General features: G+C 39.3%; 1 protein-coding gene across 3 annotated transcripts in view; it reads right to left on the bottom strand.

Moving 5' to 3' along the window:
- URI1 (URI1 prefoldin like chaperone) overlaps window positions 1-16,476 on the bottom strand; it is a 46,590-nt gene that overhangs the window by 14,890 nt on the left and 15,224 nt on the right. For 2 of the 3 annotated variants that reach the window (XM_083750515.1, XM_083750516.1), the window contains exons 2-4: window positions 11,925-11,959; window positions 9,103-9,181; window positions 6,563-6,698 (exon numbers count right to left, since the gene is read on the bottom strand). In XM_083750515.1, the coding sequence (XP_083606641.1) occupies window positions 6,563-6,698; window positions 9,103-9,181; window positions 11,925-11,959 (250 nt within the window). The remainder of the gene's footprint in view (window positions 1-6,562; window positions 6,699-9,102; window positions 9,182-11,924; window positions 11,960-16,476) is intronic. The other variant, XM_083750517.1, reaches the window with a different exon arrangement.

The following is a 16,476-nucleotide window of genomic DNA, read 5'->3' on the forward strand; positions in this document are numbered from 1 at the left end:
GTTGCCTCTTTCTATGTGCAGAATGGCATTTAAGTCAACTTGTAACTGGACAATCATGCATAAAATATGCCATCAGTAGATCCAGGGGCTTATTTAAAAGGGCAGAGGCATTCATGGAGTGGCCTTCAATTCAGATGGGGTCAGAGCACAGGGAATGGGGTTAATTCTTTTCCCCACATGGCTTTCTCAATCACGGCTCAATTTGAGCTGCTATTTGCCTCATGTAGGTGGGTGGGGCAGAGGGGGGGAACACAGGTACTGTATGGCAGAGTACTTATATGCCATCCTCACCTCCCAAGAGACAAATAGCAGCTCCACTAGTGGAGTGAGATTCAAAAAACAGATAATTGCTCCCACACTGCTATGGCCTCCATTTGAGCTGGGAGTCCCAGCAGCTGCCATTTGACGAGGAGGAGGAGATAAAGAATGCCAAAATTCTAACAGTGATGCTAAGAGAATCTGTAACTGCTTGTATTTACAGGACCTTTCTGTAGTTTTACATTACTCTATTATCTATGAAAAAGAAAGTACCTATGAAATCAAAGTTGGGGAACCTGTGGCCCTTCAGATGTTGATGGACTACAACTCCCAGAAGCCACACCCAGCACAGCCAATGGCCAGAGATGGTGAGAATTTAGTTCAGCAACTAGTAGGCCACAGGTTCCACATCCTAGCAGTAAATAAAGCAAGCCAGTGAGCGAGTCTTCAAAGTGCTTTCCTCTTCTGATACTGATGTTCAAACTACGTAAAACCTTTTTTAAAAGACTGCACTGAAGATTGCTGTCTGATTTTGTCACCTTTGATAATCTTGGGAAACAGTGGCCTGGCTTTCAGGTGGATTCTGTTGGCTCTGCAATGTTTTGGAAATCCAGCAAAGAAAACAAGCAGCTCAGCCTCACAGATGAGAAACAATGCTTAAAAATCAATTAGTTTAATTAATTAATTTCACAAAGTAGAAAAACTGCAGCATTGGCAGGACACCGATGCCTTTTTGTTTAAGGTTACTAATGAATTATGAAAGCAATGACGAAAGAAATGTGTCACAGTCTCTAGGCTTCTATTGAACTCATGTATACATCAAGCAGCAGAGTTCACTTCACAGGGCTGAAATATCCACAACCCTGATGGATTTTAATATGGCAACCCAGTCAATCCAACTGTGTTCCTGCTTCACACGGGCTGCCTGATTCACAGGGCCCTAAAGCACAGCCCAACATGTTCAGTCCCACTGCACGAGATCTGTATTACAAACATTTGGCTTCACACATACATATCTAATTAAGAGGGAAATGTTGTTTGATAACGGTTGTAAGAAAGTAGCTAGTCACTGGTTCTCTTAAACTCATTTGCATGCTGAACCTGATTCTACTAATATACAGACCCTGTGAAAGAGTCCAGAGCACTGTCTAGTTTGGAATCAGATTCAGTTCAGCGGCCTGATGAGGTGAGCACAGTGCTTGGAAGAGTAAAGAAAAACTGTAAAAAAGAAGAAGACAAAAATCTAAAATTGTTATACCACTCAACTTTGATCAATAGCCAAAATATAGTCGGCCTATAATTTTTAATCTGTGGAATTAAAACTCAAGTCTTTTGATCAGTCCATCACGATTAAGGTTTTTCATGGGCATGAGACATTGCCTGTCCCTTGAAAACTTGAAAAACAGGGTGTAAATTCCTTAATTAAATAAATAAATAGCACCCATATCAGATCTCATTTAGTTAATAACTGCAATAGTCAAATCTGATACAGAAATTGTTTAAGAAAACTGGACTGGTTTTGCTTGCTTGGTTCTTTCCTTCTGAATATAGAAGACCTATCTGCAAAGTGAATTAAAGAGACATTACAGCACGTTGGTTGAAAAACTTGAAATGTATGAATTTCCTCCATCAGAAATATTTAGTGTGAATATCTTATAGCTTCTCTCTATTTTATAATTTTCTTATGCAACTGGTATTTTGAGAATAAACCGTCCTCAGTCATGCCATTATACTGCACAAAAGAGAACTCACCACACACATCGTCAAGGCACAATGTATAGCGTAAAAACATGCTAATGCAGCTTTTGGCTGGAGATGCAATTGTGGTCTTCGGTGAGAGTTGGAAAAAATGTAATGAGAGCATTGTTTACCCTAATATGTTGGAGGTGGAGGGCAACACGTCGTGGAGGTACTAAGTCATCAGCAAGAGCTGTTAATTTGATATGTGGGTGTTAAGGCACAGTAAAGAAGTTTCCTTTAATGCAACTTGTTATTTTCTTGCTTTTAAGGGATTGTGTAGGAGGATTTGGCACCTAAGTAACTTTATCTGGGTTTTAACAAAGCTTTTGTTGGGGGTCTTCAGTATACATTTGAAGAATATTAAAAGCAGTATTTACCTAATAGATTATAATTAGATACTGAGAACAAATACGATTTGCAAGTATGATTTGTAGCTTTGAAAGATTATTTGCTAGCACCCTTCTGTTCTGATCAGGCATTATATCAGAGCTCCACTCTGTGTCAAGAATCAAAGGAACAAATATTCCTTTTTGGATATTATGGAGAGTTTACATGTTTCTGAATGCACTAAGGATGATTTATTTGTCCCTTTAGAAGCAGTTTCTCTCTTTCTCATATCCATATACATACATACACACGTGGGGGGCATATACAGTGGTACCTCGGGTTACATACGCTTCAGGTTACAGACTCTGCTAACCCAGAAATAGTACCTTGGGTTAAGAACTTTGCTTCAGGATGAGAACAGAAATAGTGCTCTGGCGGCACGGCAGCAGCGGGAGGCCCCATTAGCTAAAGTGGTGCTTCAGGTTAAGAACGGTTTCAGGTTAAGAACGAACCTCCGGAACGAATTAAGTACTTAACCCAAGGTACCACTGTATGCATGCAGTAATGCATACACTTTTAAAAAGCTTTCTGATAATATGTTTCTTTTCATTTGCAGTGGACTAATTCCTTCAATTGTCATCATCATTATCCAGGCTTATATGACATTTGGAGTTTTCTTTTTAGTGAAATGTAAGCAAGTTTTACCCAAAGGTGAGCCAACTTTCACACATTACAATAAATGGCAAGTTCCATTACCTGAGAGATGGGCAAGTGGAGGTGGGCAGCTAAGAACATACAAAGAGCTCTGCTGTCCACGTAGCCTAGAATCCTGATTTACACAATGGCCAAAACAGATGCTTCCAGAAAGCCTTGCGGCAGGTCAAACAGATCCTTCCCTGCTCATTCACTTACAATTGTATAAGCTTACAATTCACGACATTCAAACAAGACAGAATTCAGGTGCATCTATAACTAATACAGTATCAAATCAGCAGACCTTTAAATGCCTCACTCTCCAGGAAACACACAGCATTGATGTATATTGCTTTTACAACTCTCACCACAGCATCACCTGCCATCAGCATAAGTCACTCAGGTGGCTCTTGCACTACCAGGAAACTCCCTGCCCCCAAGTTCTCAACCTAGACCTTGCTCTCTGAGAAGTCTGCCCCCTCACAGTCAAGGGAACCTGAGTTATCAGACAGCAGAGGGGCCACTGTCACCAAATCTATTACTAGGCTTCCCTCCCCAGTGTTGTCTAAACACTCCACTTCCATCCCAGGGGTCTACCTACCACTCCCTAGCAACAAAGCAACACCACATGTGGCAATATAAAAGCATTTATTGGAGACCATCTGGGTCAGAGGATCTCCTAAAAGGAAATGACAACATGCGTTGGATTGTTGGCTAGCCGCTCCAGCAAGATGTGTACCTTGGATAAGGGCTTGATAGACAGCAGTACAGCAAGTACAGTGTTTCCCCCATGCTGGGGACTCTTTAACCAATTGTGCAACTCTGTGTCACAGGGTTTGTAAGGGTGCAAAAGCTGTCTAGAGCAAGTGGGCTAATGATCTCATGGAGCTGGGAGCATTTTGGTCACTGCTGCTGGTCTTAGTCAGTTAGAAAAGTAAATAGGATCACCTGAGGCTCTGCCAGTGTTGATGTCTGTTTCCTTCCTCCCCATGGGTTGTAGTGGACACTGGGTTCAGCTCCATGCACCAGGGCTGTGAGCCTGCACGGCCAAGGTATTAACAACTGTTTGACAAACAGTGGCAATGTGTGGACTGGATCACCTGGCCTGTGCCAACAGAGAGCTTACCTGCCTGTGTCACCAAGTGACTCCCCTGCACTTGGGCACTAACTTCCCACTGTTGCTGGGGGAGGGGGGCATGTTAGAGGGGAAAGTTCAGAAGATGCTATTTTCAAACATATCAAAGGGGGGAAGACATGCTCCCTTTCTTACCTGTGTGGTGTGCTTCATCCTGACACCCACACAGATTTTGCAACGGCATGTTGGGGTTCTAAGATGAAAAGTGTTTGCAGTGTGCTTAAGTTTCTCTCTGTGTTCTGAGACCAGCTGTTTGCTGTGAAGTATGCTTTCTGCATAGTTTCCTATAATCAGAAAAGACTCTTGGAGCTCCAAATGCGTACAACGTGGAGTCAGAGACACATAGCTCCATGCTGTGTGCCTTATCATCTGTGCAGTCACTTCCCTTTGTAGGGTTTATATACTGGTGGTGATGTGCTGTCACTGGGTGCTCTGTTACACCATATCCTATGCAATGTTGAGGCCAGGAAGCAGGATGGCTTTTCCCCCATTCATCCTGCCAGACTATTTGCACCAGGGCTGGTATAAACTGTTATTATTGGTATAAACTGTTATAATTGCCACAGAGGCTTCTAAGCAGTTTACAAATATAAAAGCGATTACAAAAATAGAAACATTCAATTTAAAAACACAATAAAAGAATTCCATCAAAACACCCACAGTTAAAATGTACAATAAAACAAGCCAATTAGAACAGCACAACAATTAGGACCAGTTGAAACAGAAATAAAAGAAAGAGGCTCAGATCAGATCTAAACAGGTATGTCTTCAAGAGCTGGCCGAATGCCAATACTGAGGTACCTTTTAGCACAGAGAGAATTTCACAACATTGGTGCGACCAGTGAAAAAGTCTTCCTCTGTGTTACCACAAGCCAATAACCACCAGCCTATGGCAAAATTAGCAAGTTCCATTAGTGCCCTTACCAAGCAATGGAGGGAAAGTCCAGGTCTTTCAGGTAACCTGGCCCAAGGCTGTTTAGGGCTTTATATGGAAGTAGCAGAACCTTAAAGCTGGATAGGTAGTTAAGCAGCAGCTATGCAGATCTGATTGCACTGGGATGTTATGTGCTTGCAAAGAGGCACCTTGACCATCTAAGCTGCAGCATTCTGGACATCTGACGATAAGATTGAAGATAAATAGGATACAATGAAAATGTTCCATCCTTGTACCACCCACGTTCTACCTATAATTCCATCCTGTTTTAGCTGTTCAGCCTGTGTATCATTCATGCTAGTGGTATATCTCAAGTTCTGCCAGCACAGCAGGGCTTTCACAAATTCTGTTTTTCTGTTTGCCGGTGTGCTTTCAGTATAGGTTGTGCCCTTAATACTGTTATAAAACCATTATAAAGCCTCATAATTCTTATAGTCTATAGACTGCTTCTTAAAAGAAGAGAATGTTAACAATGAACAATTCTTTGAGAGACAAAGGATCAAACTCAGGATGAAGAGATCAAACTTTTATCTGCCTGGAATAATTTTATTTATGGGTGAATTAAAAAAAACCCCAAACATTTCAATGCAGCTTTTCTTTAAGAGAAGAACCAAGATGTCCTACAAAAATTAAAACACTCTAGAATGCCCACAACCATACATAAGATACAGAAGCAGTATAATAAATAATAAATGAAAACAGACCATATAAAAATCCTATTTCATGATCCTTCATTTTACGCCAGTCAATTTTGTGCAGAGAAAGGAGACCAAGGTGATAAAGGGTCTGGAAACGGTTGATGGCAGTGAATATGTTTAGCCTGGAGAAGACAGGACTGAGAGGTGACACGAGAGCTATCTTCAAATATCTGAAGCACTGTCACATAGAAGATGGAGCAAGCTCACTTTCTGCTGCTCCAGAGGGGAGCAACCAAACCAAGGGATTCAAATTACCAGAAAGATTAACTTTCTGATGGTAAAAGTTGTTTGACAATGGAATGGACTACCTCAAAAGGTGGTGGACTCTCCTTCACTTGAGATTTTTAAGCATGGCTTGGATGGCCATCTGTCAGAGATTCTTTAACTGTGATTCCGGCAATGCAGGGGATTGGAATAGATGACCCTTGGGGTCGCTTCCAATTCTACAATTCTATGATTCTATGACTATGCCAATATTTGTATTGAAGGCTGCCTACTGTAATTTACAGTTGAGAAGTATTACAGTACTATATGTTAATGCAATCAGTACTGCCATTTCATGATTTCATTTGAAGCATTGCATCATAAGTTCATTCTGATGTGCACACCCTGAAGTTCGATTATGCAGTAATTTGCAAAGCTAAAGTTCTTTTATTTTAATTTGTTACATGTTAACACAATAAAGCACTCCTTTTTAAACTTTTCATTTAGACCTTTTCTGAACCACATCTCAACATGAGATTTTAATGATTTTCTCGATCTTAGTAAGATACTTACGTTTTTTTCTGTGCTCCACTAGACTGCTGGCCTGCTTTGCTGAACATTTTGCAAACCAGTTGTCTCCAAGAAGAACTGTGATCTCATTAGTGTGAACCAGTCTTCCTGGCATGAAAGCAAGGGGACCAAAAGGTACCTGTCAGAAGAACAAAGCAATGGTAAAGAAGATGAAAGGAAGTCTACCTTGTGCAATACTAAGAAATATCCAGTCCTATATCTCATCAATGGCTAGTACGAGAGCTTGCTGGCAGTCTTAAAGCTTCAGGATACCAATTGGCAGTCATGGTATAATGTAAGATTTTAATTAATCAATGACAGTGTTAATTAATCCCTAGCTTTCATGACTGTCTAATTATTTTTCTATCCATGTTTTATCATTAGCTACCCTCACATCATCTGGCACCAAGATCCACAGATCAACTGTACCACAAATGTAGAGTCTGCTCAAACTTACAAAGTCAGGTCTATGGAGCCAATCATGTTCAGACATAAGAGCATAGTTAAGAGCCTGCTGGATCAGGCCAACTGCCCATTTAGTTCTGACCAACCAGATGCCCATGGGAAGCCCGAAAGCAGGAACTGAGTGCAATAGCACTCTCCATAATTGTGATTCCCAAAAACTGGCATTCAGAAGCATGATATCTCCAACAGTAGAAGTAAAACATAGCCAGGCATGTTTGAAGTTATAGGAGCATCTACTTAGCCAACAACCTTTTCTACACGAGAAAGCTGGCACCTAGAAGAGACACTGGTTTCTCAGAAGCTGGACATAAAATTAACTTTTAAATGGATTCATATGAGCAAACCGTTTAAAGCAGATCTACCAACATCCAATGTACTGCTCTCTTGAAAGGTGCATGACAAGAGCAAGTCAGGAGTCAGGGGATGATTGGACTTTAGCAGCAAGGATTGGTCTGGGTCCTACCAATCACTCTTAAATCTTACAGGACAATAATGAAACTGACCAAGGAATCGGTGTGTGGTGGTGGGGACTCTTAGGGCCATAATAACTTCAGTTTATTTTATATTATCAAGCAAGCAGGTCTCAATTTCAGCTAATTTTGTAGCAAACGAGAACAAAAGTCTTTCCATGGAAACTTCTTTAATGCAACACAAGTACAACAGCTCATTATTGTTATTATTGTTGTTATTATTATTTAAATATAGCTTGCTTTTATGTTCCCAGATGAGTTGCACCATAAAACCAGGAAGTAAATTAAGGACACGTGATGTGTGCACATTGCTGAGTCATGAAATTGACATTATCTTCTAATGTTCCATCCATTAGCATTTTAGTTAAAAATCCTCAAGGTAGAGAATGTTATGTGTCATTACTAACATCTTGAACTCTGTGATTACACTGAAATACTGAATTTGAAATCTTTGACAATTAGTCCAAATTCAAAAGCATATAGATCCCAACAAGAGTAAAAGTCCAAGTGAGATATCCTAGGAACAGAAGGAACAAGAAAATATCCCTTTGGTTTCGATGAAACAAAAAACTAGCTTTTTATACAAATCAATACCCACAACTTAAAACTCAGGAAATACGATTGCTTGCTTGCTTCTCCACCTCACAGGAAATCAGTGTGTATTGCAGGTTTAATTATAGGTTTCAATAAAATAAACAGGCTCTATCAAACGTGTTTGATTTTGTCTTAGTACGTCTGTCAAAAATTTGGAGATTATAATTTATTATAGATTTCAAGAAACAAGACAGGAATAGGAAAACATACATTTAAACACTGCCTATAATCAATCATTGCTAACTACAATACCTTCATTACTGTATTTATTTATTTTATTAAACAGATCCTGCACCTTCCAAAAAAAAGGAGCCCAGGGCAGCAAACATGTCAATACTAAAACAATTCCATTAAAACTTCTTTAAAATACTTTAAAACCTTCTAAAAAACAGTTTAAAGACTCCTAAAAGCAATCACGTACTCCCAAATTAATAATTTCAGGGTGAACAGGGACAGAACTTTCAACCATCAAATGTCTGTGTAGACAGGAATGTTTTCAAATTTCTTCTAAAAGTTAATAGGGAGGGAGACTGGAAATCAACACACCTCGCTAGGGAGGGCATTCCCTGTCACAGTTCTTCACCAACTGAACAATGCCTTACCTAATTGGTCCTCCACCTTTGCAAGGGTTGAAGTGATCAGTCAGAGCCAATCCAAAGCAAGTGCAAATAGCTCTAGCACAGATATGATGTTCCAAATCTAACAACCTTTAGATAGTCACAAGCACTTCATGGGCCAATTGAATCCTTCTTGGAGCTAAGTGTAGTGCAATGTTATGTCTGCACCAGTGTTAACATTATACATCATTAGCTTAAACCATTGTCTGCAAACCCTAACCATGGTTGCATTGTACCAGGGTTGCCTATGGAAAGGGGAAATGTGTGAAAAGGAGAAGGAAAAAAGCAGTGTACAAACCACAGGACAACTCCTGGTTAGCAGTTTGTGCAACACTATCTGCAGTGAGCCATAATAAAAAGGGCTGCCTATAATTCCACTGAACTAAATAGTACCTACCATGATATCATAAGAGAGTCTGTCAGGCAATGTGCCAAGTCGTTCCTGAAGAGCTTCATAGTCACTCTCCACCTTCTTCCTGTTGGCAGAATTCAAACCATGTTACTTTCAATCCCAACAGACTTTAAGAACAAGGTACATAAGTTTGCTAATTACTTTTCAGTTGGGGTTTGAATATAAAAGCAGAGAGAGAAATTGCCATGGTTCAGAGAATGCAAAAATGGACCCTGTTGTGAATACTTTCAAGGCATTACTAAATTCCCTATTGTAAAATGGGTGTGTGAAAATAATGTGAACAATACCACAAATGTACATTGTCCATGCAGGGGAAACGATTCTTAGAAGACAGCTATCTTAAATATGATAGCGTAAGACCCAAGTTCTATTGGGCTGCAATCCCATACCCATTTACCTGGGCATAAACCCTACTGAATTCAATAGGACTTACTTCTGAGTAGAAGTATATATATCTCGAGAGACAGAGAGACTTGTCGTTTGTGATTTGGGACTCATTTCTTAAGGATGGCATATCTGGCTGTTTTGGAGGTTTGATGTTTAAATCAATAGAATTACAAATGAATTTTAAAGGGGTTTGTGCAGGGAAGAGATAAAAGGTCTTCATTTGTGCAACTGTTCTCTTTGCCTGGCATGATCACAACACAGTCTGCAAGGCAGTAAGAGACAACAACTGCAGTGAAAAGATGATGCTTAGCCCATTCAGCTAAAACCATTTACCTTGAGCCATAGCTTTGTGGATGGGTGCTGGGCACAGTGCCTATCAGGTCAATAGATTCCTTACTCTATACTCGTGCTTCCCTACTTATAAATATTTTAAACAAATAAAATAAATAAACTGACCACCTAGGTTACTAGTCTGATGGAAGAAACAGGCAGATCATGATAAGGCTTTAACCAACACAACACAGAACCAGACATTCCCAGAAAATCAGATCTGTGACACTCCATCTGTAAAACTATGAGTACATTATTACAAAACTTAGAACTGAATACCTGAAAGGGATGGGAGTGGTAAGTTGCACAAAAGCCACAGTAACAGTGCTATGCCTGCATGTGTGAGAAAGGCCCCCTTACCATATAGAGGAATATGTGGGGACCTTTTAAATTGTTGTTTTGAAAGTGCTTTTCAAAATATTTTATAGTGATATTTTATCCTGAGAATGTTTCTGGCTGTGTATGTCAAAATATTTGCAAAACTCATCTATCTTCCACTTTCTTGTGCATTTTGGTTGCCTGTTTGCATCCACTGTTGCCATGATCCACTACTGTTTTGAGTGAGAGATGGAGACCAGGAACTAAATCTCCTTCGCCCAAGCAACCATGGTGATGCCCCTGCCTTGCCACTTTACACTGGCAATTCCACTCCCTGATAGCACTGCATGGCAAGACTTTCATCCTATGTAACTCATTTCATGCAGCTATGCATAACCAGTTGGCGCAGCATAGGGATGCACATTCAGATGAGCACCCAATTTTAGAAATGAGCAGAGAAAGCTGCCTTATGGAAGACCACTCTATTGGTCCATCTAGCTCAGCCCTGTCAATTCTGAATGGATGTGACTCTTTCAGAGTGTCAAGCAGAGATCTTTTTATTTTATAGTGGGCACCACTATAATATCCATCTTATTGGAAATTAATGTGGTTTCTGAATTTTAAACATTAGCAAAGCATAATAGTTTTAGACCATTTTCTACAAACCAATAGTCACAATTTAATATGATGAGGTGTAAAGATGGCCTTGATTCCCCTTTCCCCCCATTCTTCTTATCCATGGCTTGCAACTTATGTGCATTTAAACTATTTTTAAAAACCCAAACATTTTATTACACACACGAACTATAAATTATTTGCTCAGAGGTCTTTCGGGCATGAAGAAAAAGCCTCTTAAAATAAATTTAAAATATTATATGCTTGATGGTGTATAACCAAAGTTTAATCTCTCCACTAAAAGGGGCAGTTGCTGTGATTTTGCAATAACCCTGCAGACAATAATCAAGAAGGCTCCTGTTGTTCTCTCCGTAAAATCCTGGTAAACGCAGCATGGATGTAGCATAATTTGGTATCTGTTAAGATCAAGTGTTATCTCTCTATAACTCATACAAAATCGGTAACCATTAAATATACCTTTTCCTGTCAGATACTCATATGAAACTTTCATTTACCCAAGATGGTTCCTATTAACTAAAAAAGCATCACATTAAATGAGCAACAAAGACAGGCCAGGGATAATATTTTAAGGGATCATAATCTCTCTGAAGTCTCACGTTTACCTAAGGCTTTAAACTAATATATTTTCATTGCAATTGGATAAAATGGGAAAAGGCCATTATCTATCTTGAAGCCAATGGACCCCTTTATAAATTGCAGACCTGATTTTTCAAAGTTCTTCTTATCCACACGTTTTGGATACTTCCCAAGACCATTTCAGTGCCCAACCACACTGCATTTTACTGTCACTTTAGCTTTCTTGGAACAGAAACAAAAATATATAGTTGTGCTTTGTAGATTTATAGACTTAAGCCCTTCTATATGATTACTCTGGGTGGGGAAAGGGGGAATTAGTGTGTGTCTTTTTAAAGAGACATGCAGATTTAAAATATGATTATATAGTGCATTAGAGCATCACAGAAATGCAGAGGGTGCATTTCAATAAGCCAGGACAAGATCAAAATTATGTACCAAAATATAGCATTATTTGAATTTGGTCAATTTTCCAAAGACTATACGCATTCCACTTTTCTAAAGACACACGTAGAATATTTTATTGGTATTTTAGGCATGCAAGGAAAAAAAATTTCACTTACCAGTGCTGAATTTTTTCTTGGCAGCTAGTGACCACCTGTCATTAAAACAGATAACTGCTCATGAAAAAACAAGGCTAAGCACACAGCTGCAAACTCAATGTTTCAGAAACTAGAGCAGACGCTTTACAGATCTGGTGGCGTCTCACTATACATTTTTATTTGTCAGCGCAAAGGCGCGCGAACGTTCGTTCTTAAGCAGCCCACTTTATCACAATGCTCTAATCCAAACTGATAACCATAGAATAAATTACACCTTCCCCAACTCATATTTTGATACAATGCATGCTCCATAACGACGAGATGACACATGATACAAGATAAAACCAGTATTTTGTACAATCTACACATCTGTTTTCAATGTTACATGCTTTGCAGAATAAAGCAAATATAATTTATAAGAGGAGTGCATGTTTGCTGTTTGTTTAAAACAGAATCACCCATAAAAACATTTTTCTTCATTAATACAACTCTAAACTGTAATCTGACCTTCAGTTTCACCCTGGTGCAATAAACATCTGATTAATCATATAAAAAAAACAATGTGAACTTTGATTACAATTTGAGAAACATAATATATACACATACACAAAAGTGAATATTATAACATCCATCAATTTACAGACTTCTGGGAAGAGGAATATTATTTAATCCAAAATACATTAGAAGACCAGGTTCTTGTCACTATTTAAACAATAAAAAAAACCCCACAAAACACATGAAAGTTTTAGATCCCACTATTTACAGTACCAACATTTTAAAGCATTCAAATATGATAAACACATTCTGGGCTTTGAACACTAATAATAAATAATAAATAATAATAGTAATGACAATACCCGAGTTCAAAACTCCCTCATAGTGACAAAGGAATCTATTCATATATACAAGGTATGGGAGGAGAGGGTTTTACCATTCCCTTTATTGTATCTTGGAGGTATAATGTATATATAAGAGCTGTTCCAGTTGTTCTCAAGATAGTGGGACACATTTGTGGAAGGAGAGAAGCGTGTTTCTGGTATTCATCAAGCTAAATGCACACACAAAACCATACTTAAATTGTTAACAGTGTAAAGCTGCATTGCCTCTGAATAGTTTACAAAACAATGTGAACACAGGAGACGGAGTTACGATACTTGTTGGACAGTGAGTCATTATCTAATACAGGGGTTGCCAATGTAGTAACCTCCAGATGTTTTGGACAACAACCCCCATCAGGTCCAGCCAGCAAGGCCAATGGTCAGGGATGATGGGAGTTGTAGTCCATAACATCTGGGGGACACCACATTGACTACCCCAATCTAATAAATGCCTGTCTCACATAATGGTGACAGCAGCACTTTCTCAAGTACAAAATATTATATCATGTGCTCCTGGGAAATGAGCTATCTAAACAACATAAATACAACTTTGAAGGAAGTTGGTAAGACTATATGCAACATATGAGAAACAATAGGTAATCAGTTGTGCTAAAGGTCTTTGGCCCCTTAAAATGTGTGCATGCATCTAAAGACGCAATCAGGAATGGGACCACAACATGTAAGCAAGGGGCTTTACTCTTCCCCGCCCCCCGCCCCCCCGCACGGCAACCTCCATAAAAATAATTTTCCCCATCTCCCAAACTGCTACAGTCAAACCTCGGTTCTCGAACGGCTCTGTTTTCAAACATTTCAGTTCCTGAACAACAAAAACGCAGAAGTAAATGCTCTGGTTTTCGAACGTTTTTTGGAACCTGAACATCCAACGAAACTTCCATTTTGAGTTTCCCTATTGAATTGAGGCTTCCGTTTTCATAAGTCGAATGGTATTCCAGAACGTATTACGTTTGAAAACCGATGTCCCACTGTATTTTCACCCAGAGGGAAGTTACAGATTCAAATAGCTCCCTCAACTATTGTCTGTTAGGAACTGCAGGTGACACTTCTGAACATGGATAGGGACTCTTCAGCACTCTGAATCTCCTTCTTTCCGTCGCAGTTCTTGTACCTCCACTCCCAAAATGCTTCTTCATAAGGTAAGAAATGCTCCAGTAGCCAAAGCAATAAAAAGAAGGTATGTTCAGTAGAGGAAATAGAGTGTCCCAGCTAGGGAGCAGAAGGGTTTGCATATATGCAAATAGCTTTATGGACCACAGACTGTATATCAGAAGAAAACATATACCAATTTTACTCTGAGGATTGTGAAACCTTTGCATGTAGAAGGAACTTATTAAAGTAACTCATACTTATTTCCAATCTGAATATAGGGTTTCACAAATCATTTTTACAAATATTTGTTTCTCATGTACCCACAAACAAGCTAACATGTGAAAGCAACTACTGGGAACGTTTGCCAGAAAAATAATGTTTATCTTCAATGTTCCATGAAAGCACAGGTGCAGATGGTTTCTTTGTAAAGAGGGACTGATGGGGCTTGGCAAAACTATGAAGATTTGGCTTATATTCAGATACTCCAAGGTAGATTGTAGACTCAGCCTGAGTGAAGTTTGCACAATCCACTTAAAAATGTAAAGCAATATTACTTTCATAAAATCCCATCAATTTGTTGTAAACTTGTCATTTTTGTACATGAAGAGGCAGAAAGAATCATCCTATTCTATGCCATACACTATAAAAATTGTGTATCTGAAAACAAATGTAGCTGACATAGATGTGTTCTACTGTATTTAATTTTCCCCCTTCTAAAATCAGAGTTCCTTAATAGATTTTTTGGAAAAGAATGAGGCAACTATTCATTACTTCCAGCAGAATAAATCAAAATAAGAATTTAATGTCCTCAGATAAGAGCTGTTGTAGCTCATTGGTTGGTCTAGCATTGTTGCCAAGATAATAAACCACAATCTAGGAGGTTGCTGGTTCAAATCTTGCCTCAGTTGCAAGCCACTGACTCCATTTCAGACACCCTGTAAATGGATTTTAGGTTTATGCATTTCCTCCTCTCTCTCTCTTAATGATTCACCATAACTTCTTCCATGTAGTCAACCACAATATCAAAACTACGCAAACAATGGTTACCACAAACCATAGTTTGTCATAGCTAGTGCACAAATTGTGGTTTCAGATTTGGATGGGTGGGGGAACTAGGGCGAACAATACTTATGGCAAACTAAATTCAGAATCAGGAAGTAAGGGACAGAATCAAAGTGCATGAAGAAATCAGAAAGTAGGTAGCATACAAACCCAGGTTTGAGAAATACTGATGCCACTGACTGGCAGTGGTTCTGCAGGGATTCAGGAAGGAGTCTCTCGCAGCCTCACCTGGAGATGCTATTGGGGACTAAGCCTGGGACATTCTGCATGCGGGATGGAAGCTCTGCTAGTGAGCTGTGGCCCTTCCTCCCTACCCTGCCTGCTCCTCCTCTTCCTCCCCCCACTACACTGAATCAGCTCAGCCACATGGGAGCACACAGTAATGTTTTCTTGCTAGAGTGGCTTTTTCTTGCTACAGTGGTGATTCCAACTAAATATCAGGAAGAACTTTCTGACAGAGAGAATCTCAGAAGAGGTCGTGGACTCTCCTTCCTAGGAGGGTTTTAAACAGAGGTTGGATGGCCATCTGTCATGTATGATTCCTGCATTGCAGGGGGTTCGACTAGATAACCCTCGGGGTTCCTTCAAACTCTACAATTCTATGATTCTATGAAACTCAAAGTATATTCACAGCATGAATGAACTGGCTGATTTCTCGGCATTATGTGGGTAGTAACATTGGCCTACCTTACAGGACTGTAATAAGGATTATTAGAATAATATGCTACATAAATACTGCCATTACTACAACTACTACTATTATGGGCTGTATAAGGAAAAGGTTTGGGAAGTTGGCATTGAACAACACTAAAAATGTTTATGAAACCTTTTAAGAAAGTTCCAGCTCAAGTGCCCCATTTCCAGAAAGGGAAACAGGAAGCTTTCCATTCCCAATGCTTGACTTTCCAAGCATGAAGTGAGCTAAAGGCACAAAAGCAAAAGCCCTGCAAACCGTGAAGTGCAGCGTGTTCATTAACCTCTACATGATAATCCTTTCGTAGCTGCATATTAACTAGTTACATATTCATAATCATTTACATTATTTAGAAGACCTTCTATGAAAATTTCCAGGCGATATCCATTAGCTACAATGTTAAAGGTTACTCAAGATAGTCTGCTTAATGTTTCCAGGAAGCTTTTTTTAATTAGTAAATATGTAAATTGGAAGCATATGCTTTTTTTTTGCTTTTTTTAGTATTTTTTTCCCTTGGAAGAAAAAATGGGCCATCAGTAGAAAAGCACATGGACATATGCTGTTTTCATCAACCCTTAGCCCCTTAAGACAAAAATCAATAACACCAATCTATTTTAAATTTCATATTCTCCCTTTTGATATTTCCCATAAAGGGATATGGAAGAGCAGTCAGAAGAAAAATATGCCCCAGCCCAATCATATGAGGTTGTCTTTCTACCAAGACAGAAGAATGGTTCATCTACATCAGTGACAGATTGGTGGTGGCTCTCCAGACAGGACTTCTTCCCGGGTACCAGGATTAAACCATGGGTATTTTGCATGCAAAGCACAA

Source organism: Podarcis gaigeae, assembly GCF_964106915.1.
Source record: "Podarcis gaigeae genome assembly, chromosome: 8".
Classification (NCBI taxonomy): domain Eukaryota; kingdom Metazoa; phylum Chordata; class Lepidosauria; order Squamata; family Lacertidae; genus Podarcis; species Podarcis gaigeae.